This window comes from Anolis sagrei, chromosome 2 (genome assembly GCF_037176765.1).
Source record: "Anolis sagrei isolate rAnoSag1 chromosome 2, rAnoSag1.mat, whole genome shotgun sequence".
Lineage (NCBI taxonomy): Eukaryota > Metazoa > Chordata > Lepidosauria > Squamata > Dactyloidae > Anolis > Anolis sagrei.
Window position 1 is genome coordinate 225,069,559 of NC_090022.1, and position 23,600 is coordinate 225,093,158.

A 23,600-nucleotide genomic window follows, 5' to 3' on the forward strand; every position below is an offset into this window, starting at 1 on the left:
CTCCTAGCCTTATACCTTACAGAGGTGTCAAGAACAATATGCAGGTTCTGTTCTGTCAAATTGCTCCAAAAGAAGTAAAGATTCTCTGACTTGCAGTGTTCTGATCACTGAATTCAAAGCTTTGGGATGACAAGCATTTAGCATTTATTTTTATCTTATATAATTAGCAATTATAATTCCTGATTTAATATTATAATTTGCATAAAATGGCAGTCAGTTAACAGATTGTATAGCTTTAAACACAATACAGTACTTGCATAAAGATCATCTTGTTTTGCATTCACTGAAAAATGACCCCCACCACTGTCAGGTCAAGCCTGACATGAAGCAGGGGAAGGAAGAAATATAAATTCCTGGCTATGAGCAGAGAGAAAAGCTAGAAGGAAAGTGTCTCTATATTCTTCTCTATATATACTAAAATTGTGTTTAAAACTTAAGTTAGTTAAGATTATATTGGTAATGGGACACACACACATACATATATACAAAATTCCATATGTGTGTATACACACAACGAGAGAGGGGGGCACACACAGAGACAATGCAATGCTGCTGTTTCAAACCAAAATTATATTATTACAATTATACATCTTGATTATTTAAATTCCATTACTTCTAGATTCCTTTTGAAACCTAGTGTCTCATCGTCTCTCCCCCCCCCCCATTTCTTCTCTCTCAATTTCTTCTGCCTTCATCTTTTCCACTGATTCTCCCTATGCTGCCTTGTCACCTCCATTCTCCCTCACTCTTTAAGTTTTCTACATATCTTTCTGTCTGAACATTCAGTTTTATCTTTTCTCTCTTCTGTCTGCCCTCTACTATTATTCTCCGTGAGAGCGGTGTTGCACCTTGAGCAGGCATAAATGCTAAGAATTAAGCTTGGCATGAAATGCTTATTTTGTTCTTGACCCTTGTTGAGGAAGCAAAAAATTGTTTTTCACAGTTATTGTGAACTACTATTATGACTTCTAAGTTATTCTAGCACACACAATTCAGCTCCTATGGCATGATCCCATCTTGGCTCACTGTTAATTTTTCTATTGACAGTTTCATTTATTTTTTTCAATTGCTATTTCATATTATTATTTTAGAACCTTTATGCATCCCCCCCAGGCAATGATTCTTAGACAACCATTCTGTTTTGTACTTATTTTTTATTAGATATACAATTGTACCTTCCTTTGGGTGACTTGCATTCACTCTTGGCTCCCCTCTTTCATTTCAATAATGTTTTTCCTATAGCAAGTTGTGATTTCAAAATCATTCTCAGAATTAATGTCTCTGGAAAGAAAGGCTATGCTTTGACTCTTCACAGTTTTGTTTATGTATTAGAACAGAAGGCGCTTCCAGACTTCACTTAAATGCATGCCAAAGTGGGTTTTAGAAACACATTTCAGTGCAGGTTTAAGTCCCCACACCTACCCCCAAAACCTGCACCTTCCCAGGGGGTGTCTAAATGCCCTCCCAGTAATTTCCAGAAGAGCACCCAGAAGCTCCCCAAAATGAGCTCTTAAAAATTAAAACAACTTCCCTAGCTGCCATTAAGGTACTGCTGGAGTCCTCCTGGCGCATAGAAATGATGCATGGGGGGGGGGGGGTTAGGGGAAGGAAAATCACTCCTTGTCCCTCCCCCCTCTCCTGGCACAATGCCTTAATGGCAGTTGGGTAAGTTGTTTAACATTAAAGGCTTATTTTTGGAGTTTTTGGGAGGGGTGGGTGCATTCTTGGTTTTCTGGAGACAGCTGTGTCGATTGGGCCCAGAGATCACGTGATGCAGTCTCTGGGCCCAGTCTATACTGGAAAGATTTGGATCTTATCAATGATCTGGGTCTTGCCAAGTATTTAATTAATTCGGTTTTATTGGAGACGTCAGGTCTCGGTTTAAAGCTCTGTCTAGATGGTCCCTAAGATTACTGCTAAAGGACTTTCTATGTACTTCTGTTCCGCAACCTTCTACTCCAGCAAAATCTTCTCCAATTAGGTTTCCAATCATCCAGAGCAGTGTTTATGGCAACAGGATGGGATGGGGGCTCCTGCAGAGATCACCCCCCCCCCCCCCCGTTATTTGTTTCACTGACATAAGTATTTGCCTCCCTGAATACTACTGACATTCTGGTCCTCCTCTTGTAGCAACTGTTTCAGTTGTGTTGCATTTCTGGGATTTGTGTTACACTTGTGGGATATGGCTTGATTTCAATTGATAAAAGCAACATCCTGCCTGAAAGGGGTCAGAATACCCCAGCTCCCCTCCCCACAAACCCATGGTTTTGGAATTTACTTCTTGCTTGAAACATCTTTGCTATTTTGAGAGGCAAACAGTTTTCTGATACAATTTAGTAGTAAAGAGTACAGAGCAAATATTCTTTCTAAAATGTTTTACCTGCTTGCTAATTTAAAATCAATTACATGCCTATAGGTTGTTCAGGCAACTGAAATGTGTTTCGTCTCCTGTAGTTATGTTCTTAATTTTGTCCCTTCCATTTTCTCCAGATTACTACAGACCTAAGGCAACGTTGTACAGACAGCCATACAGGGACTTCTGCTTCTGCACCTATGGCTGCAGGAATTATTGCACTGGCACTGGAAGCAAAGTAAGATTTGAATTACTATTTTTAATGGCATCACTGCAAAAATGCCTCCCGAATGCCTTCCCGCACCCACACCTTCTGTCCTGGTGGTTCAAATTGACAGAGATTTGAATATGATGCTAACTCAGCTGTGTTGCTTTCCTACTAATCTATATCAGGTTTATTCATGAAAAGGTCCATTGAAAACATAGTTGCAGTTTAATTATTCTGTTGGTGTCATTAGACTTGAGGCCTGTATTTCTATGCTAGCATTTTAGACTACTAGTGTTGAACTTACATGGTATAAACAAGGAATCCTGTTAAAGATATAAGGAACAGAATAAGAGACAATAAGAGAATACATCTAGAAAGCTGATGTTGTTCTGAATAGTTAAATGCTTGTGATATAACTGGATGAGCCATAAGAGAATAACCACTGTGGGTTTTTTCTCTAAGTAGTAAAATATTCACAATTTTTTTACAGTCTAATTTATATGTGGCAACATTTCATGCTTTGTATAATTATTTGATTACATATTTAATTGATCGATTGCTCTGTGAAAAGTTATCATTGTACAGTATTGGCAACTCTTAAAGTATGAGGGCTACCTTGAGTTTGAAAGTCCTCTTGCTGTTGCTACTTATTTAAAGAGCAGTTACAATTTATTGAGCACTGAGACGCAGATTAAAAATGATATCGTCCTTATCTACGGCCTTTTAATCCAAAAAGAAAATTGAGACAACATTCTAAAGACAATCCCATAACAATTTAAAATCAATTTAGAAGAGAAGGAACTGGATAGCTTGATCTCCTGCTTCTCTATCTTCTTCAAAGGAGCATGTGAATAAATGACTCTGGTGGGATCTGGTTATCAACAGAATATAGTGTTTTGCTTAAATACACATGTTGTACATTTCTATAATGTATGACTATATCCAAGCATTACCTGTCATAAGCAGGCTTCTGCTCACACAAAAGAACATTTCACTCTTTACCTCACAGTGGAGGGGTAGAGCTTAACATTTACTTTCTCCATTTTGCTTGTGAACCAACATGATGGGATGTCACTCTGTGTTTTGGAGATAATATCATGCAGTATAAATAGGACTTGCCTCAAAATGATGGAAAGATGCATTTGCTAATCTTTTCAACATAATGAGGTATATTCTCTCTCTATTATGAATTACTTGTGAAAGTTGATGGTATTGGGATTTTTAAGATGTATCTGCCATTTGTACTGACAAGATAAGTTTTCTTGATCACCTTGCAACCTGAACCTAACCAAGTTTATTCCCAAATCTCTATTTTGTGATAAAGCTACTTAATGAAGGCTGTAATCTTGCTCCATCTAAAATCAGTTCTAATTTTCTTGTTGATTTCTGTAGGTGTAAGGTTTCACTCTTAGTAATTGATATTTCATAGCTTTTCCTTCCTAGAGATTTAGTGTTTATAAAGGATCCAATCTTTTTCTTACATTAGATATATGTGTTATATACATAAGTCAAAGATGCAGCCAAACATTACATAAATTCATTGACTGTTTATGGATGCAGATAAACTACTGATCCGGAAGCTACACAGAAAAATGGGAGGAAAGCTTTTAAATTAATGAGGCAAAGGAACTATGCTTCTAGTTGTCAGTGATATTTGAGACATGATCCAATAGATATTGCGACAGTTGAACAACTAGATAGATAGCAGAATGATAGCAACTGAGTCATTAACTAGTGAGAAATGCATTTGATGACTCTAAATTGCAGCTTGAGACCTAAATATTTTACAAACAAGAAACAGCCTAGAAGGAATATATATCTGCTTCTTGCGGTGAAATGGCTTCAAAGTCAGTGGCTTAGCACTAATATTTTTATTTTATATATCTTATCTTTTTAATAATGTTCCAATAATTTGCATCAGCTCCTCCTTGTTCAGGAAATATTGCTCTCTGGGCTTTTGTAGTTTTTCCACCTGCTGTTTCATCACCAATTTTAGGGAAAGCTAGCACTAATTTGGTTATCATACTATTCATATCTTCTGATAATGTAGTGAGGAGTGGCCACAGTGATTGACTCGTCCCATTACATATTCAGAGGGATCTTGTACCACCTTAGATCCCTCAGAAAATGAATTTAGTACCATAAGCTTTTATAGAATAAGAGTGCATCTGAAAACTGAGGTGATGTGAGAGAGGGGAGTGGAAAGGAGGAATTGTTCCTCCCTTTCCTCCCTCCCTCCTCTGATCACATTGGTGCTCTAGATATCATCTGCCCAGGTGATGAGCAGTGTCCAGCTCCATTTTCGTGTCCAGTGGGCACCACAAATGGCAGATTGAGGTGGCATGGGGGGCGCTTTCTCTGGGATGATTGTCTAACCAACCATGGCCTATTCCAGAATAAGAAATAGCACACATCTTATGTTAACATGGTTCAAGATTTCATTAAGGGACCTTGGGCTACAATACGCCGAATCAGCTCCATGCATCATCCAACCACTTCAGACTGATATGGCTATATCTTTGAATTCATGCCATTCAAATTCTCACTGAACGTAGAAATTTTCCAAAGGAATGTGGAAATTGTTTGGAAACTGCAGTGGGTCTAAAATGCTGCAGCCTACAGCAGTTCATAGCCTTATGGAAGGGCATCAAAGTCTGGATGCTCATCCTATGCAGTTGAGGAGGAGAGCAGGCTCGACTACCTGGCCTTGGCTCAGTTTGGCAGTAGTCAGGTCTCCTTGGAGGAGGTGAGTCAATTTCCATATAGTAGCCCTAATTGAAACCCATCACTTGTGTCTTGCCTCTTTAGAGGAGACAGGGGGAATGAGAGTGCAAACTGACCATTGCAGAAGATCTTTCAATTGGATGTGCTGCCATATTTTCATCATTATGCTAAACTGCCACTTTAACTCTCATTTTAATAAGATTCTTAGTTTAATTGCTTTTAAGATTTGTGTATTATTCATTGTTTTAACTGTGTTTGGTTTGAACATATACTGTGAGCCATCTTGAATGCCATACTAGTAGAAGGGCAGATATACATTAAATAACAAATAAAAATAAAGGTAAACATTTACCAAACATAATTTCTTCATCCTTCTGAAACCATTCTAACAATAACTATTTGATCATATTTAAATATATATATTGTTATGTTTTGTTGTGACTTTACCTCTGCCAGTGTTTTTAATGTGCAGAAAGTCAGTGTAGCTTCAGTAATAAGACCTAGTCTTATAAACACTGCTGATGATTATTTGTAATAGTGATATAAATCTCATCAATGTTATGTGTAAGGGTATTTCACAAAATCACACATCTATAGTTTCTCATGATTTGGCAGAAGCTATGAATGCAGCTCTTTCAACTCATATCAGAAGCATCTGCTGCCAAACTGCCCCTGCCCCCCACCCCAATGCCCACCAAACCTACCTAGAAAGCAGAAAAAAGACTGTCAAGAAAATTCTCCAGCATCTCAGATGAGATACTTTATTTCATGGTAATGGAAGTTGGCATGAATATTACCACATTCTTACCTGAGAAATGCAGCATCTATCTCCATGGCAGGAAATGATGTAAGTGGTGTCTATTTCTGGAGTGTTTTCCACTGACCTCAGCATGGTATAATGGACCAGAGGGAGGCAAGGGAAGAAGGAAGCAATAAAGACAAAGAAAGTGGCAGGTTCTTCAGTTTTGGTTTTGTTCGAATTTGTTTTCATTGCTAAGGTTGTGAGCTCCGCAAGAGCTTTGAAAAAGCCTTTGTGACTAATGAGTGTGTATGGTCCATGAGCTATACTCTTACCCTCAAAACATTATGGCATGCATAATAACTATGACATTATTAATATTACAGAATACAGATACTTCAGGGTAATAGGAAAAGAGATACAAGAGCTGCTGTTTTATCTCCACTATCAGTGAGCTATGGGTGAACAACATAATTATTTGAAATCTTTTAAGAAATTGGAATTCATTCAAATGTGTTAATTTTCCACAGTATATGAAGAATCTGTTTCTCCCTTAGCTGTAAATTATATTGGAAGTGTTCATTAAATTATTCAAGTGAATTTTGGATAAAGCATTGGATTTGGATTTATCTTAAGCTGCAACAAATAATTTTTAGTTAGCCTCCAAGTGATTGATAACTTCTAGAATAGCTAGGCAGCTGTGTTATGTTCATTTTGTGACCTTTGGTAATGGAGTTTTGTAAAAACTAGTGGAAAATTGTTCTATTGGAATACGAATTGTTTCAGCATTTTTAAAATCCTTTTTTTAATGGTGTTTTCGCAAGGTAATTGGATAGCACAAAATGTGAGGAATAGAGAGGTTTCAATATGTTAAAACTGAGCTAAGTAGAACTGTACAATTGTGCCATATATTTGGAAAGCCACTTTTGGTGTTGTCTGATGCATGTTTGTGAATGTATGTCCCACTGTGCTCAGTGAGTTTATTGCTAGGAAAGGATTCAACAAATTGAGTCCATGATGTCATCCATTCTACAGCACATTCTTGGGAATAAGGGTCATCTGGACTGACCATTTAGGTTGATGTGAGTACAAATCAGTCTGTGGGCATCTACAGAATTCACTCACACAGGCTAATGCAAATTAACCTGGGGAAAGCAACTGCACCCCAGATTTAAAAAAAACACAGGAAAAAGTCTACCAGGGATTCTGCCCAGTGATGCTTAACCTGCTTCAACATTGCTGGGCTGTTGGGCCAATGTCCCGTCCCCAAGGCGGCTCAAGACATTTGTTAGAACACAATGTGGACCAGAATAGGCATTTTCCAAGCTTTGTTTTTGTCATGTCTGGAGAAACTTGAGAAATTGCAAGTTGCTTCTGGTGTGAGAGAATTGGCCGTCTGTCTGCAAGGACGTTGCCAAGGGGATGCCGGGATGTTTTGATGTTTTTACCATCCATGTGGGAGGCTTCTCTCATGTCCCCGCATAAGGAGCTGGAGCTGATAGAAGGAGCTCATTCACGCTCTCCCCAGATTCAAACCTGCTACTTGTCGGGCTTTAGTCCTGCTGGCACAGGGGTTTAACCCACTGCGCCACCGGGGGCTCAATTTTCCAAGCTAGTTCCAATGTATATTATGTGTCTGTGTAGAACTGGCCCCAATCTCACTGAAATCAACAACTTCAGACATACAACAGAAGCTATTTTAATTTGGTGAGTAGGTTGTCCTGTCGCTATTTCTATATTTCTTAAAATTTGTCAAACTGTTTTCAATTCAGTGCTATGGAAATCTGATAATTTTACTTGTTTTTTATATTGTGTTACTGTTATGATGTACATATTTAGATGCTTTCTCATTTAATGTATAATGCTAGCCTTCTTGGATCCTAAGGATCTAAACCAATAATCTCTACTAATAACCTCTAAAACAGGGGAATCATGTATTTTTTTATTCAGACATGCATTGCCCCTCCATATACATGGATTCTGCATCCATGGATTCAACCATCCATAACTTGAAAATATTAAACTAAAAATCAAAAGGCCATTTCATATAAAAGATACCATTTCACCACACCATCTACTACTTCATCACACTAAAGAATGAATCCACTTTAAATCAAGTTTCTGCCTCCTGCATAATTCTGGGGTTTGTGGTTTAGTGAGACTGTTAAAGGCTCCTCCCTAAACTACAAACTCCAGAGTTCTGCAGGAGGCAGAAACCGGATTTAAAGTGGATCCATTCTCTAGTGTGATTGGGTTGTCAGACTTGAGCATCTATGGATTTTGATACATATGCAGAGTTCTGGGGCCAACTGCCCCAGCAGATACCAAGGACTCCAACTGTATCTGCTTCCAGGTTTTTCAGATTTATGAATACATTCGAGGGAAGGTTGATTATAAAAATTATTACTCCTAGCCATGACTTCACCCTGCCTTCTAACTGAAATTAATTCATATTTTATTCCCCTCCCCAGAATGCTTTTATTACAACAGAAAGGCCCTATCTATTCTCCTTCAAAATAGGAAAAAATCCTTTGAAAGTGGGAATTGAGGTCTCAAGTATGCACTTCCACCCGCAATTCACCATCATCATACTTGCATTTTAATAATAAAGAACAACATTTCTTTTGTAGCCCGAAGCATACATTGCAAGGAATCATCAGTCATGAGAAATTTGTTCACTAACTATAAAATCCAAATAGTGCTAACATCCCTGTCAGCAAAATAGCAAGCTATTATAATATAAAGGCTGTGCTCCAAAAGCACTGTGAAGCGCTGTGGAAATAAAAATGATTATACTAAGTATAGCAAGTATTATTACAAGTCATAGGCAGGTTATAGTTTTGAAAAATTGTTTACTTAGGTATTTGTATCTTCTGCTGGTATTCTGTTACGAATTTACGATGTCAACCAATTTATAACTATGCAGTTTAAAACTGTAGCATAGCATAATGGTTACATTACCAGGAAAAGAATATTGTCATAGCTATATGCCAGGGATCAACAAACTAAGGCCCATGGGCCAAATACAACTCCCCCATGCCATTTACCCAGCCTCTCACCCTAAACTTTAGACTTAAGGTTTCCCTAAGTCTGAAACAACTGGAAGGCAGCAATCCTCATTAATTGATTATCTCATCAGCCAAAAGCAGCCCACACTTGAAATATTGGTAAGTTTAAAGGACTTAAAATGGCCCTTTATTTAAATATTCCGGCCTTCCTTTTCTTTGAGATCAAACCTAGACTGCTTATAAATAATGGAAATCATACAAAATTAAATGCAGCCTTGATAATAAAAATAAATGATGTGCAGGTTTTAAAAAGTGCACCTACATTAACACCACATTATACTAAATGCATTTACACTGACTTTCCCATTGGAAACAGAGGCTATATGCATTTCTCCTTGCCTTCTCTCCCTACTTTTCTCCAAATGCTTCATTCAGAGGTATAATGTACTAATTACAAGCTTTATCTATTACTTTGCATACATTCCATTATAAATTCTTTTGAAAATATTGACGAATGGGATAAAACAACTGTCTTTTGGTGTATTCTTATTTGGCAACCAATTATGTAGTTAAATATTTCACAGCTCTACACTTTTCCTTTTATTTTATACTAAATGTTTTCTGGCTTACATATGCCAATAGCAATAAGTAAATGTTGCCAAATCATTTGGATTTTTTGGTAAAAAGACTGTTTAGTTTTAGAAATGTAGCCAGTTATCAGTAGCGGTTACCAATCTTAATAACTTTTTATGCCTTTTAGAGGCTTAAGAAGAGATTGATAACCATCTCTTGGGAGACTGGGTATTCAATCAATTAACAGTTATGAACATTTGTCTGAGTTAGTAACTAACATAAAGAAAGAGTGCAACTTTTATGCATTATTCAACTACTTTGTTCTTCACGTCTTCAATTTTTTTCAAAATTGCATTGTACACACTGCAGTGAGCGATCACTGTCCATGCTTCATGCCTTCTATAGTTTCAAAATACGCTGTTCTGAAGTATATGGTTTTTCACAGAGTAGTGTGTGATGCGATCTTGAAAAGTAAGTTTGACAGATATATCATGAACAAAAAAAAATGTGTCAATCAGTTATAAAATTATTCCAGGACCTGACTCCTTTAAGCACAAATGATTCTGTCCATTCCTAATTTTCTGAAACTTCTTTCATTCTTTCCATATTGATTTGTAATATTTTGGAAGTCTACATGAACATTTGTTTGCTCTTCGCTGCTTACTTTGTCCTTAACTTTTACTAATATATTTTGTGCACACTTTCCTTTGAAGAAACTGTACATAATTTTTAATTATTTTTATTGTAAAACATTTGTTCAGATGTCAGGGGAGTATGAAATATTAAAAGATATTGGAAGGAAGATTACATATGAGTTATATATACATTTTGGGAGCATGTTGCAAACTAAACAGTTTTTCTCAATTCCTACTTTGGATAGAAGACAAGGACAGTTTTTTTTTAAAAAAAAAATCAGGAGTGACATGAGAAACTGCAAGTCGCTTCTGGTGTTAGAAAATTGGCCAACTGCAAGGATGTTGCACAGGGGATGTACACTAATGTTATTTTCATTTTTGCCTCCAGTTTGAAGAAACAGGGTAGGATGGAGGAGCAGAAGCAGCCACCCATCCCTATAGTGCATAAAACAAATATGCTGGACTAGCTGTGGTTTCCACCAAATTTGAACAGCAAAGTACATTGCTAACATCACTTTATTTTTGTTTTAATAGATGTCAGGCACGTCGGGGTGTTGTAAACCAGGGGCTGTGGACTGCGTACAACTCACAGGCCACATTTACCCACCCTCCTCTAGTTATATGTGCACATGCAGCAGCAGTCCTTTCCTGCTTGTGAATATAGGCATCAGAAGCAAGATCAGAAGCATCTGCTTTTATTTTTTTCTCAAATGAGTCCTTGTTATATCTGAATTCATGTTAACGTTTTTAAAATAAGACAGGATCCTGGCTTATTAACAAACAGTAATTATGTTAACTCATGTTTTCCCAGTTTGAATGTATCAGGAAATAATGCTTAGTTGAAATTCAAAAAGTGCTAGTCTATGGTAGAAGTGTTGACAACAAACCACTTCCACCTTCCATGAACTGCTTAGTATGATACTTTTCCTCTTCCTTTCTTATCTCTGGCCACAGCTACAATGTGACATATCTGTACTTTAACATTCTTGTAGCGAGAAGGAAAATCTAGGATAGCAGACATCTCCACAGTTCTCTTTAAATTTTGGAAACCCCTTGAACTCTATAAGAGGGTTCCAAGCATCCGGGTATCTATATTTAAGTGGCTGGAATGAAAGATACTAAACATGGTAGTATGACAAGATTTACTAGGATTATATTTTATACAGTTTCAGAAGCCAAGTCTTTTGGCAACATGAGCAATATAGCCACTTATCATCAGCATCATAATCATCATTTCATCCCTGTCACAGCACTACTGTAACCCATTTTTGAGTAGAAAATATAAAATGTCATAATAACACTTACCTTCCTGGGAATGCTAGAGTAGACCCATTGAATCAATAACTTATCAGTGAACCTAACATACACACAATCTTGCAATGGATTGATAGATCCTTATTCCCTCCACAGATTCCTCTGGCATGAACCCCTGAGTTACACACGAAGTGAGTAAAAGGAAATGAGACCCTAGAAAGATACACACCCACAGTATTTTCTTCATATGTCATTTGTGCTATCCATTTGTGATTGAAATGCAGATAAAAAAAAATCAAGCTACATGATCAAATGTGGGAGAAATAGTACAGAGAATATAAATGAATGTAATAAGTAGAACAGTAAGCATTATATTGAAATTTACTTATCCTCATATCATCTAAAGAGAACACTGATTATACAGATGACTAGGGCCTCCTGGTGGCACAGTGGGTTAAACCACTGAGCTTCTGAACTTGCTGACCAAAAGGTCAGCGGTTCAAATCCAGGGAGCGGTTTGAGCTCCTACTATTAGGTTCAGAACACTAGATTGGAAACATGCTAATGTGAGTTGAACAATAGGTACCGCTTCAGCGGAAAGGTAACGGCTCCCCATGCCGTCATGCTGACCACATGACCTTGGAGGTATCTGCAAACATCGCCGGCCCTTCAACCTAGAAATGGAGATAAGCACCACCCCCCAGAATCAGACACAACTAGACTTAATGTCAGGGGAAACCTTTACCTTTACCTTTAGATGATTTCCTGATGGGCTGCAGATTATGGTTAATGTCTTGGATTCAGTTTGATCTAAAGTTCTTGGAAATAAATTTAATTGTAGCAGAAACTTCAGTCCCAGCAAAGTCACCAACACAAAATTGAGGAATATAGGTTGAAGAATGTACTGTTATTGTGATACATAGTAATATAAAGTCTGAGAAGATTTTTATTCAGAAAGAGAGAGTTGATAGTGTAACCATTTGTGTTTCTTAGCTGGGACACCATGTGCATTCCCATGTTTATGTATCTAACAAAACACAAGCAAAGCAGATTTTGATGTGCAGCTTGTTGATTACAAATACGGACAAATCAAAAGTGATCCCTATGAGGAAATGATAGTGTTTCAGCACTGGACAATTTGTCATCCTTCACATGTTATTTAACCATTACCTATGTTAGCTATAACTGATGCTGACTGCAGAGAAACATCTGACAGACCACACATTTCCTTCCAAAATCAACAAAATTGATGGATAGGCTACTTCCCCAAGAAAGAGTATTGCCAAAAGGTAAATGGCAGCAGAATGGTTTTGTGTCGGGATTTCTCCGTTTCAGGATTTTTGGAACAATTCTCTAGAACTCTGCTACAATTATTGCCTACACAATAAATGGTTCAGGACCTGGCTATCTTTGTGACCCTATCTTCCCCTACGAGCCCACACAGTCTTTGTTTTTGGCATCCTGCTTCTCCTCAGTTTTGATTTTCTCAGCTATTGACAGGCTGCCTGCTAGACCTATGTGAGAAGAGCAGCATGAAAATAAACACTTCCATTCAAAGCCCTGCTTTGGCTAAATTTGGATGCCTGCCCAAACCCAAAATATTTTTGAGAAATTACTCACAGCATAGTCTGACCCCATGTTATATGAAGCATATGTCTAATTCAACAAGGGCACAGAATATTTTAATTATTTGTATGAGGAAGCATTAATAGCACTCCCAGCAAATCAAACAGGAAGAAATTAATATTGGACATATTAATCAACATGTGTTTATGTTCTAATGTTAGAAATAGTAATGTAAAACATTATCATTATTTTGTGGCAAGTTAGTAAGCACCATAGTATCCTCTAGTAATGACAGATCATAAGAAGAACCAATTGCTCATGTTGTCAAGTACAACGTAATCATAGCATACAAAATAAATGTACCTAATTGGAGTGACAATATACCTGATTGAAGTTTCTTTATAACAACTATGTTTTGAAGCCATTTGAGTGTTACGGTAACTAAAGTATTATTTTTAAAAATATTTTTTAATCTTTGCGTATCATTTGCACTGATGTGTAGTAGTACACACACACACACACACACACACACACACACACACACACAATAGGAATGCTTTATGAAATAAATATTGTTTTTCATTTCCAATGGGGTTTTTTTTGTCTAAATAAGAATTCTTGCTATGTAATCAGTGTTGTTTTTCACTCCCAGGGTTTTTTTTATATCAAAGAGAGTTCTGGGAGTCTAATCAGAAACATGTTCATTCCCATCCAGAGATTAGGCTGAGTGAGATGGCTGTATGACTTGGCATATGCTAGTGGCAGAAAACATTGACAAAGTATTGTACAACTGACTATGCATGATACGTAAATTCCCATCCTCATTCCCTAAAACACCAGCTGCTTTTAGGTCCTCTGGAATACTGTTTCATCACTAGTCTCAAAGTACGATTGATACTCAGTCCATTCTGCTCAGTAGAAGAAATGTAGAAGGAGTTATTTCTCTCAAGAAGCAAAATGACTTGATCCAGCTCTATTTTGATCATTGGCTTTTCTGTCTTAGTATTAGGTTGTACAAACATAACAATAGTTTTCTCTAGACAAGTGGATAATACAAATGGAACAAAATGTCTTTTTACCATCACTAATGATAATGACTTTCCCCTTTTCTTCCTCCTTTTGAAGAAAAACATGTGATTGAACAGACCAGGAAACATAAAGAATATTCTTGTTTATTATTTCCTTGAAATTAAAAAGGATTTTAAGACACCTGGTTGAAAAGTAAATTTTAAATTGCTGGAACTTTTTCTGAAAAAAATTCAAAAACAAAAATGGTTTTACACAAGAACATTGTATCTTGCACAGAATGCACTGAACACTATCAGATATATAGCTATGCAAAGCAAGGCTGCGAAAAAGAGAAGCCAATTGACAGATTTGATTTTAAGTCTCTGACAAGATGGACATAAACAGAATAGAATCTAGAAGAGTATATCATTGGAATAGCCTGTCGAAAGTTTGCCAGGTAAAAAATGGAGGGTTGAAAGGCTGTCAGAGAGAAGAACAAGGTGCAATTAGGACAGCACTTTAACACTCCAGACACCACATCCCTGAGCTCTTAAGGGCTCATATGTCCAAGATTACACTATATACTCATGTATAAGTCTATACATTTCAGTGAAAAACTCAACACCCAAAAACCGTGTGTTAACTTAATTATGGATAAATGTAAAAACTGTACCTTCACTCTTTTAAAAAAGGAGCAATTTCCTTCACTGAGTAGGGCGGTGAAAGGCAAGGGCTTAAGTCAATTCCGGGATAACATAAAAGACACACTGCCCCCCCCCCTTACTCTCTGTGTTGTGGAACTTCTTTTGGCATTTTGGTATCTCCCTCTATGATCCACCTTGGAGGCTAAGGTCATCTGGGGAGGACCTGCTCTCGGTCCCACCTCCTTTGCAGGTATGACTGGTGGGGGAAAAGACAGGGCCTTCTCAGTGGTGGCCCCTCATCTGTGGAACTCCTTCCCCAGTGAGATTAGATCATGCCCCTCTCTCCTGACTTTCATGAAAAAACTTGGCTTTGGGACCAAACATTTGATCAGTAATTGGAGCAGCACAATAAGTGATTACAAATTTATTTGATTAACAAATGGAATGGATCTGGATTATGATTTGGATTGTGTGATTTTAATTGATGTCTAATAATTGAGTTTTTAACTGCTTGGATTGTAATGTATTTTAATGTATTTGATTCTTTCATGAACATGTATGTATATGGCATTGAATTGTTGCCTGTTGTAAGGCCTCTCTGAGTCTCCTTTGGGGTGAGAAGGGGGGAATACAAATGTGGTAAATAAATAAATACATGTTTTTTAGAATTTCCTGAACAGAGAAATGGTGGCAGTCTCTAGAGATAGCTGACCCCCTGAAGTACTATTGGTGCTTTCCCCTCTCCATGGAATGATGCTTAATTTATCCACAGATCAAATCAAAACCCATAATGTTGTCCACAAAACACCAAATTGACTTATACATGAGTATAACAGCCAGTTCTGAAACAATGATAAAAGATGTAAAATACGAAGTCCATATTTACTGGTGATATGTTCTCAGTCTTCATGTGGGTACTTCAAACCGCAGATAATAGCAAACCCTATTTAAATGAAAGCCCTTTGCTCAAGAATACCATAGAGTCATCCTTGAGGGCCAAAACAGTAGGTAGAGAGAGTACATATTTTGTTAGATGTGGATAGATGAAACCACTAGTCCCAGTCCCATGGACACAGGGGGCATACTGTAATAGATTGTGACAATGTAAAAATGATGAAAATTATATCAGAAACAAAATCCGTAAAACCCCAACTATAAAAAGGGTCAAAATTACATTCTATGCAACAAATAGGAAAAAAAATACATCAAACAAACCAGTTCTGTATGGACAGAACCAAAAATGTGCAACCCAACATATAGACACATTTCAATAAGAGTACTGTAAAAAATGTACCTCTCGCTGCTTAGAAATCCACAGTAGTGTTATTTCTCATTAGAGACAGAATGGTAACATCTTATAAGTGGCTGCCAAATGTATTGAAAACAGTCCAACAGAGCTAATAACAGTTTTGACAGACAAATAGTTCAAAGTACCTGGCACACAGTCTTGATGATGGCTGTATGACTAGTCAAAGCCACCTGGTGATTGTAACATTGGGGAAAGAAATTTAAAGTAGAAAAGCAGATTCAGGGAGCAGGCAATAAACTGTGTCACACAGGCTCTCCTAAGGTTTCTTTGTGTAGTTTAATGATTTACTGAAAGCATAACAAGAAATCCTCCACTCATAATAACTTCAAGTGAATTAGATTTGGGGGCCCTCTGACCCAGATCTTAATCTGGATTTTTCTTCTAGCATTCAAAACTCATCATTATAAAATGAAGAGTAAAATCATTTTTAAATCACATTCTGAGATCACGTTTCCTCTTTCTGTAACATTTACAATTTATTCGCTTAGTGGATATATAATATTCTTATTGGCTAGAACAGCTCAGTATAGATGGTTCCGTATCTTCGAACATAATCTTGAATAGATAAAGTACGGTACAGGAATCATCAATCAGTGTGAGTTCAGGTTATAATAATCAAAGTACGTAATTAAAATCATGATGGGCCAGTGCTATCCTTAGTTCCCTAATGAAATTCAAGTTTGACATAAAAGGAATCAATGTATGCATTAATTTCTGCATGTTCACTACTTCCAGTTCCAATTCCCTGAATAAGAACTTTATCATCTTAATTATGTGCATAGCTAAAAGCAAAGTAGCACATCCAGCACAGCGGGAACACAAAGCACTTATTTTTCCAGACTGACTTGCATGTAGACAATCTAATGGATTTAATCTACATCATAAAATGGCTGATCATTTGTACAAAATATGTACACAGGCAACATTTCAAAAAGCCAAGCTGTTCATCAGACTGCATTGTCTGGAATATATTAAAATGGATCATGAACATTACAAATACCACTCTGTGCTGAATACGAGACAACAAAGTTATGCTTTTTTTCCTGTGTCTCTCATCATATGCCCTGTCGAATTTATGAAAATTTACTATAACCACAATAGGACAGTTTCAGAGCAATAGTCACTTATATCATTGTAGATATGAGAGCATTTGCACTTCATTAACTCAACATATAGTAAAGTGATTGTAGATGGCTTTGTGAATTATAACAATTATTTTAAGCTTCCAGTTATACATATTTCTTTCTCATCTTTTAAAAACCAAACATTAGTTGACTTTTCTGTGATAAGCTACAATACTGCCCCTATATCTTCAGCACTAGCATTTATGATTTCATTCCTCTACATTCAACAAAATATTCTTTAGGTATTTTCTAAGTCCTCCAGTGTAATTTATTTGTATTCTTGGTCTAGAAGTACTTTCTTTCAAGATGGTTAACTATTATTTGCAATTTCATGTATCCACATGAAGTCCCGGAATGTATCCCCATGGTACGGATACTATATAAGGAGCCCCCGCTGGCACAATGGGTTAAACCCTTGTGCCAACAGGACTGCTGATTGAAAGGTTAGTGGATCGAATTTGGGGAGAGAGGTGAGCTCCCGTCTGCCAGCTCCATCATCCCATACGGAGACATGGGAGAAGTCTCCGACAGGATGGTAAAACATACGTGCGCCCCCTGATCAACATCCTTGCAAATGGCCAATTCTCTCACAACTGAAGTGATTATTGTTTCCCTCATTAAAAGGATAGGGCTGGGATACCTGTGATATTTTTTCTTTCAGTACTTAAAATAGTAGATAAATTCTGCAGAACACCAGAAAACTCTTCATGTATGGTGGTTTCAAAAGGAGTTGAAAGTATGTCAAATCTTCATTTCCTAGAAAATTACATATGTAAGAAACTTCTAAATTTATGTAAGAAACTTCTAAATTATCTCTACTGCTAGGATTATTTAGTATGAAAACCCAACTTCTATCATATTATTTTTCTTATCTATTTACTAGGTGCTTCCAAAAATGCCTTTCCTCTCATGGTGCTTTTGTGGGTGTTCTGAAATAACATATCTGATAAGCATAATCAGGACATGGAGTTTACTGACTGCTGCCAATTGAAATATATTGGGTTGAATCCAATACTGTGCTAGCAAAGGGTCCATTGGTACAATAGAGTTTTATTCTTTCTTTCCTTCTGCCCATCAAGTTCAAGTTCACTTTATTATGGTCAATGACCAGTTTGAGAGAAGAGGGACATAGTCCCATACAAGCATATCAGAGTTATGGGTTAAGATTTAAAACTTTAAAATTAGTGTGTCATTCTTAGGACATTAAAATAATTAATTTAAGAATCTAAACTAAGATAAAAGCCATATACAGAATTATATTAAAACCCAACAATATTTTTAGAATTAAAGGGAAGGGAATATAAAGGGAAGGAAGGGAAGTCCAGTCAAACAGGGAAGGGAAGTCTGTTTTTGCCATTTTACTGCTTTGCCTACATTTGTTCTTCAATAAACTGCTTGCTGATTTTATCAAGCTGGTGTGTTGTTTAAGGTCAGAGGTGTTCCTACTTTGGATTACAACAGATTATCTGTTTAAACATAATGAGCCACTTACAGCTTTATCTACACTAGCCTTTAATCCAGAACTGGACCAGATGTTACTTCTGGAAGTCCTGACAATGCCTATGGACTTCCATTCTTTAACACAGGATAAGCCAGGGTGAACCACATTAAGTCGGGTAATGCTTGGGAATTTTACCAAAACTCCAGAGCAGTCCTACACTGGTTCCAGAATGAACTAGTTTACGGTTCACATGGACCATCACCTTCATTAACTTTTTCTTGTGCTCAGTGCAGGGAAAGAGCAGTGTTATCCATGTGGTAGATGGCCACAGAGCTCTGGGATATTTTGTAGCCATCACCAGTCACCTCTGCAACCATCTGATTCCCAAAATTTACCCCCCCCCCAGGTGTTTTAGACTTTATCTCCCAGAAGCCCTGGCAGACTTGGCAGGAATTCTGAAAGTTGAAGTCCCAAACATGTGAAAGTTTGGGAATCATCAGTGTAGCAGGACTATGAAGACTGCCACACAGCTGCCAGGGGCCAAGGACAATTTGAACACCTTCAGTGGCAAGACTAGAGCATTTCTGGTTCCAGGATATTTGACAAAATAATTTAAGTGCATTAATAAGTATAATAATACTATTCAGTGCATTACTAAATGTTCAGTACATTAAATTCTAAATATTGTCTGTACTGTTTTCACTACACAAGAGAACAAGTGAATAGATGACTGAATTGTAAATTACTTAATCAGCTATTTCAATAAATGCAAATAGCTAGAGGAATCTTTTAGTTAATAATCATAACTGGATACTTTTGTTCACTGTTACTCAAAGTGGTGGTCTATGAACTTTTCCCAGTTTCCAAGCTATTTACTGCTAGCTTCTGACAAGTTTCCAAAAAAAGCAACAATTATAGCTAATGACACAAATTTTGGTCATGGAACAGTAGAAGAAAAACAATTAATGAGTCACATTGATAGGTTGAGATGTGCTGTTTTAAATAAGTTTCAGCTTTAAAGGATAGCTAAGCAATAGCGACAACTAGAAAGCAAATACAAGCAGTCCCCGAGTTATGAACAAGATAGGTTCTGTAGGTTTGTTCTTAAGTTGAATTTGTATGTAAGTCAGGACAAGCACATTTTTAGGTTTAACTCCATCCAAAATATTTTTTTAGTTTTGGATAGCTTAGGGAAGGATTAACACCTCTTTGGCGTTTATTTTGCTATCTATGACCTGTTCAGAATATTTCACCTCACTTTCTGTCCCTGTGATAATTGAATTTTGAATTTTTTTGGCTTGCTGTGAAAACAAGGATTGTTGAGAAAGCTTCAGTTGAGACACCTTTCCTCCTCTTCCAGGAGTAAATTTTGCTCCTGAAAATGCTCCTCAGATGTAGATGCCTCTCACTTCCTGTTGTGTCACCCCTGTTCATAATTAGGAGTCATTTGCAAGTCAGATGTTTGTAACTTGGGGACTGTCTGTAGTCTGCTTTGCATAGAGATGAGTTCTCTTATATTCTATAACATACATTGCATGTATGTTCCTCATCTGTCCAGCACACTGGTCTAAATGAAAAATCAATATCCCATATATAAAGGAGGGAAGAAAGGGAATTATAGAATCATAGAATCAAAGAGTTGGAAGAGACCTCATGGGCCATCCAGTCCAATCCCTTGCCAAGAAGCAGGATTAGATGATGAGAAAGGGAGGGAGAAAAAACAGAGGGTCTTTGGCAGAATGTATGGCAAATGTGGCCTTTTCCTTTTTGCCAAAGCAAAAACAGGGATGGGGAAAAATCATGAATGGGGTTTTTCACCTTCATTCTGGTAAGCATTTTTAGTAATGCTAATGTAATACAGATTTAAGCATCAATTTGAAATTACCATAATTGTTAAAAATGTTCGCCTTCTAATCTTTTCATAATCAAACTACAGTAGATTTTAGCACATTAACTTACTAACCTGTTCTCACTGACTCCCTTCTCTGCCTGAAATCACCCATAATGAAACCTATTAACTTATTTTAGGCCATTTTCTGAAGGTTTAGTGCTTCAGAGAAACATAATTAGGGTCCTAATCACTATGAGTACTCTCCACTTTTCATCAAAGTATTGCAGTGCCAAAATTAACTTTAATGGAATGTGTGTTGCATTGATTTAACTTGCTTAACAAATTATGAGTGAAATATATAATTCTGATTATTCTGAGGCACAATTAAATGATGTTATAGTGTTTAAAGCAGAGCTTTCCAAACTGTGTGTTGCCTGTAGTCCATAGCTCTATTGCATGAAAAAATGCTCCCCCCAACTTCCCAACCCTCACAAACAAAGGCTGTCTAGCAGCTGCTTGGATGTATTGGCCACCACCCCAGGAGGAGGAGGGGGAGGAGGAGGAGGAGGAGGAGGAGGAGGAGGAGGAGGAGGAGGCAGCAAAAGTAAAAACAACAGTGGCAGCCACTCAGGAGGCACCAAGCCCAACCCTGAAGTCCTGCCATCCTTCTCCTCTTTGTCGTATTTGGTTCCCTGCCTCACCCCCAATAGCAATTACCACTGCCACATGGGAAAGGGGGCAAAAGAAGAGGAGGAAAACATGTATAAATAAGGGCTCCGGGAAGGGGCCCACAGTCAATCATCATCCAATCAAATCCCCTGCAGCCAGGCAGGAAGACACAGTCAAAGCCCTTCCAACAGAGTGAAAATTCTGAAATACATTTAATACATTTTGTTGTTTTGAATATTTTAATAAAAGTTTCCCCTCTTTGTTTTAAAATAGGCCATTCTCATCTTCCTTTTTCTTTCTTTTTGGTAAAATAACACTAGTTTTCACTGTCTTCCTGTAGTCGATTACTGACATGGAGAGATATACAGCATATCATTGTAAGGACTTCACGGGCAGGACATTTGATTGCTAATGACTGGAAAACTAATGCGGCTGGTTACAAGGGTGAGTATATCATTGTCTGTTTAACATTACAGGGTTTTTCTTGTTTATTTTCAGGAAATAAATGTTTGTTCTGCCAACTAGGGCTTGTACAGTATTAATAGCAATATCAAACTTTTACAATTTCTGCCTCCTCTTGATTTCACCAGCTATTTGTGACTATATTTGCCTTAGGTGAGACAAATCATAAACTCAGAGCAAACGTTAAGTCATGGAGACTAAAGTGCCCTTGCACTTGTTTCTATGCTAGGAAAAACAAATGTGACATTAAAGGCCTAAATCCAGTTGTTAGTTCCAATAATGAAACTTCCTTCAGTGTTGACTTCTGTTCCCACTGATTCAATTAAATTAAAAATGCAAAGAATATTAGCAAATTTTCTCATCCTTATCCAAAGGACTGTCTCAACAAGTCAAGATCCCTGATTTTAAAAAGAAGAGAAAAAAGAGATGATATCTGGAATAGTAAGGTCTTCACGGGCAGGACATTCCACTCCACCTCCACATGAGAGCAAAAAAGTCCAAGATTAGTTTCTCCAAAAACATCAAAAATGTATTTTGCATGCAAATATGGGGAAAATATTCTACACAAAATGCAAATAGTTTGCAAAAAAAAAAACTCTTCAGGAAATTTTCATCCAAAAGCCCAAACATCATTGAGATATGCTTTTGAATTTTTGTGGTCTCACATATGAGAACAAAGTAAGCAAACGTGCATTTATTTAATTGTATTTTTTGTATTTTGCCTTTTTCTCAGTATGGGACTTAGGATTGACAACTTTGGAACTAGCTTTGAGGTATAAGCCAAAATCTAATGTTTAGAACAATATTTGCAACACTTCATTTCTTGAAGCCCATAAATTCCTATAGGGTAAAATTGTTCCTTGAAATCATTGCTACTTACTTCTGTACAGTAAGTTCATAAAGATGTAAAGCAGACTAATCCACGTATATTATAAACAATTCAAACATAACAACAAACCTCAAAGTGTATTGTCTATCCTTCTTTCCCCAAACCTATTTTAAAATCATTTAAATCTTAATACCACCAGAACCAGAAAGATTATTTCTTTTCCATTATGTTGCTGAGTCATGAGCAAAAAAATGCAAACTATTAGAGAAATACTTGTACCATCACTGTTCCAGAGTAATAAATGATACCAGTGTCTGTTGGACATGAATCTAAATCCTATCACCTTTAGAAAGTTAAGAAATAATAATATTGCTCCCATTTTTTTATTTTAGGGAATGAGGTTGTGGGAGAAGCTTTACAAGTACAATATTTTACCAGTATATTATCTTTATTTAATATAATGTATATATACTTAGAATAAAAATAGGATTTCTTCACAAGAAAATGCATAGTGCACTAATTCTAAAAAGAAACATGTGCATTTTAGTTTATTCAAATTCTAAAATAAAGTCAATAGTGTTGTTGAGAATTTAAATGTATTCAGATTTCAAAAAGGTACATCACAAGGATCAAACATATTTTCTAGGATATTATCTGTAACTAGACTATCAATGGCTAATTGACTATCAACTGGAAATTGGATAAGAGTTATCATTTTATGTAATAATTTGGGATAAGATTAGACTGGACAACCTGTCACCTGGAAGTAGTATCTGTCTGCTAGAAAATTGTGAGATAATAGAACCATTCCATTTCCTACTCACTACCTCCTTTGCAAAGGAGGTAAACCCAGAGGCCAGATCAGGCAGAAGATAGTGGATATGGAAACGAGTATAGTAAAAGTGAGAATGCCAAAGTAGCACCATCCTTTCTGTCTGGAACATTTTTTAAAAAAGTTGCAGTTCTTCTGTGGAAAACTTAGTCAAACTAATTTAATATAGGTAGGAATTACTCAGCTGAATGATAGTTTATAACTTATATGATTAGAGATTATTTACATGGCACATCCTTACCGTCATTCATTGCTATCTATCATGAGCAAGAAGGTATACAAATTAATAGTTTGCAATGGTAAGTTAGGAAGAAAATACTGTGAGTTACTAAGTCTCCCTCTGTGTGTGTGTGTGTGCTAAAATGCACACACAGTTTGAAGCTAATGTCTG

General features: G+C 36.9%; 1 protein-coding gene across 2 annotated transcripts in view; it reads left to right on the plus strand.

The window, feature by feature from the left end:
• The window catches only part of PCSK5 (proprotein convertase subtilisin/kexin type 5), a 321,518-nt gene that overhangs the window by 170,420 nt on the left and 127,498 nt on the right, over positions 1 to 23,600 (plus strand). For both annotated transcript variants that reach the window (XM_060762183.2, XM_060762182.2), the window contains exons 9-10: positions 2,491 to 2,591; positions 21,427 to 21,530. In XM_060762183.2, the coding sequence (XP_060618166.2) occupies positions 2,491 to 2,591; positions 21,427 to 21,530 (205 nt within the window). The remainder of the gene's footprint in view (positions 1 to 2,490; positions 2,592 to 21,426; positions 21,531 to 23,600) is intronic.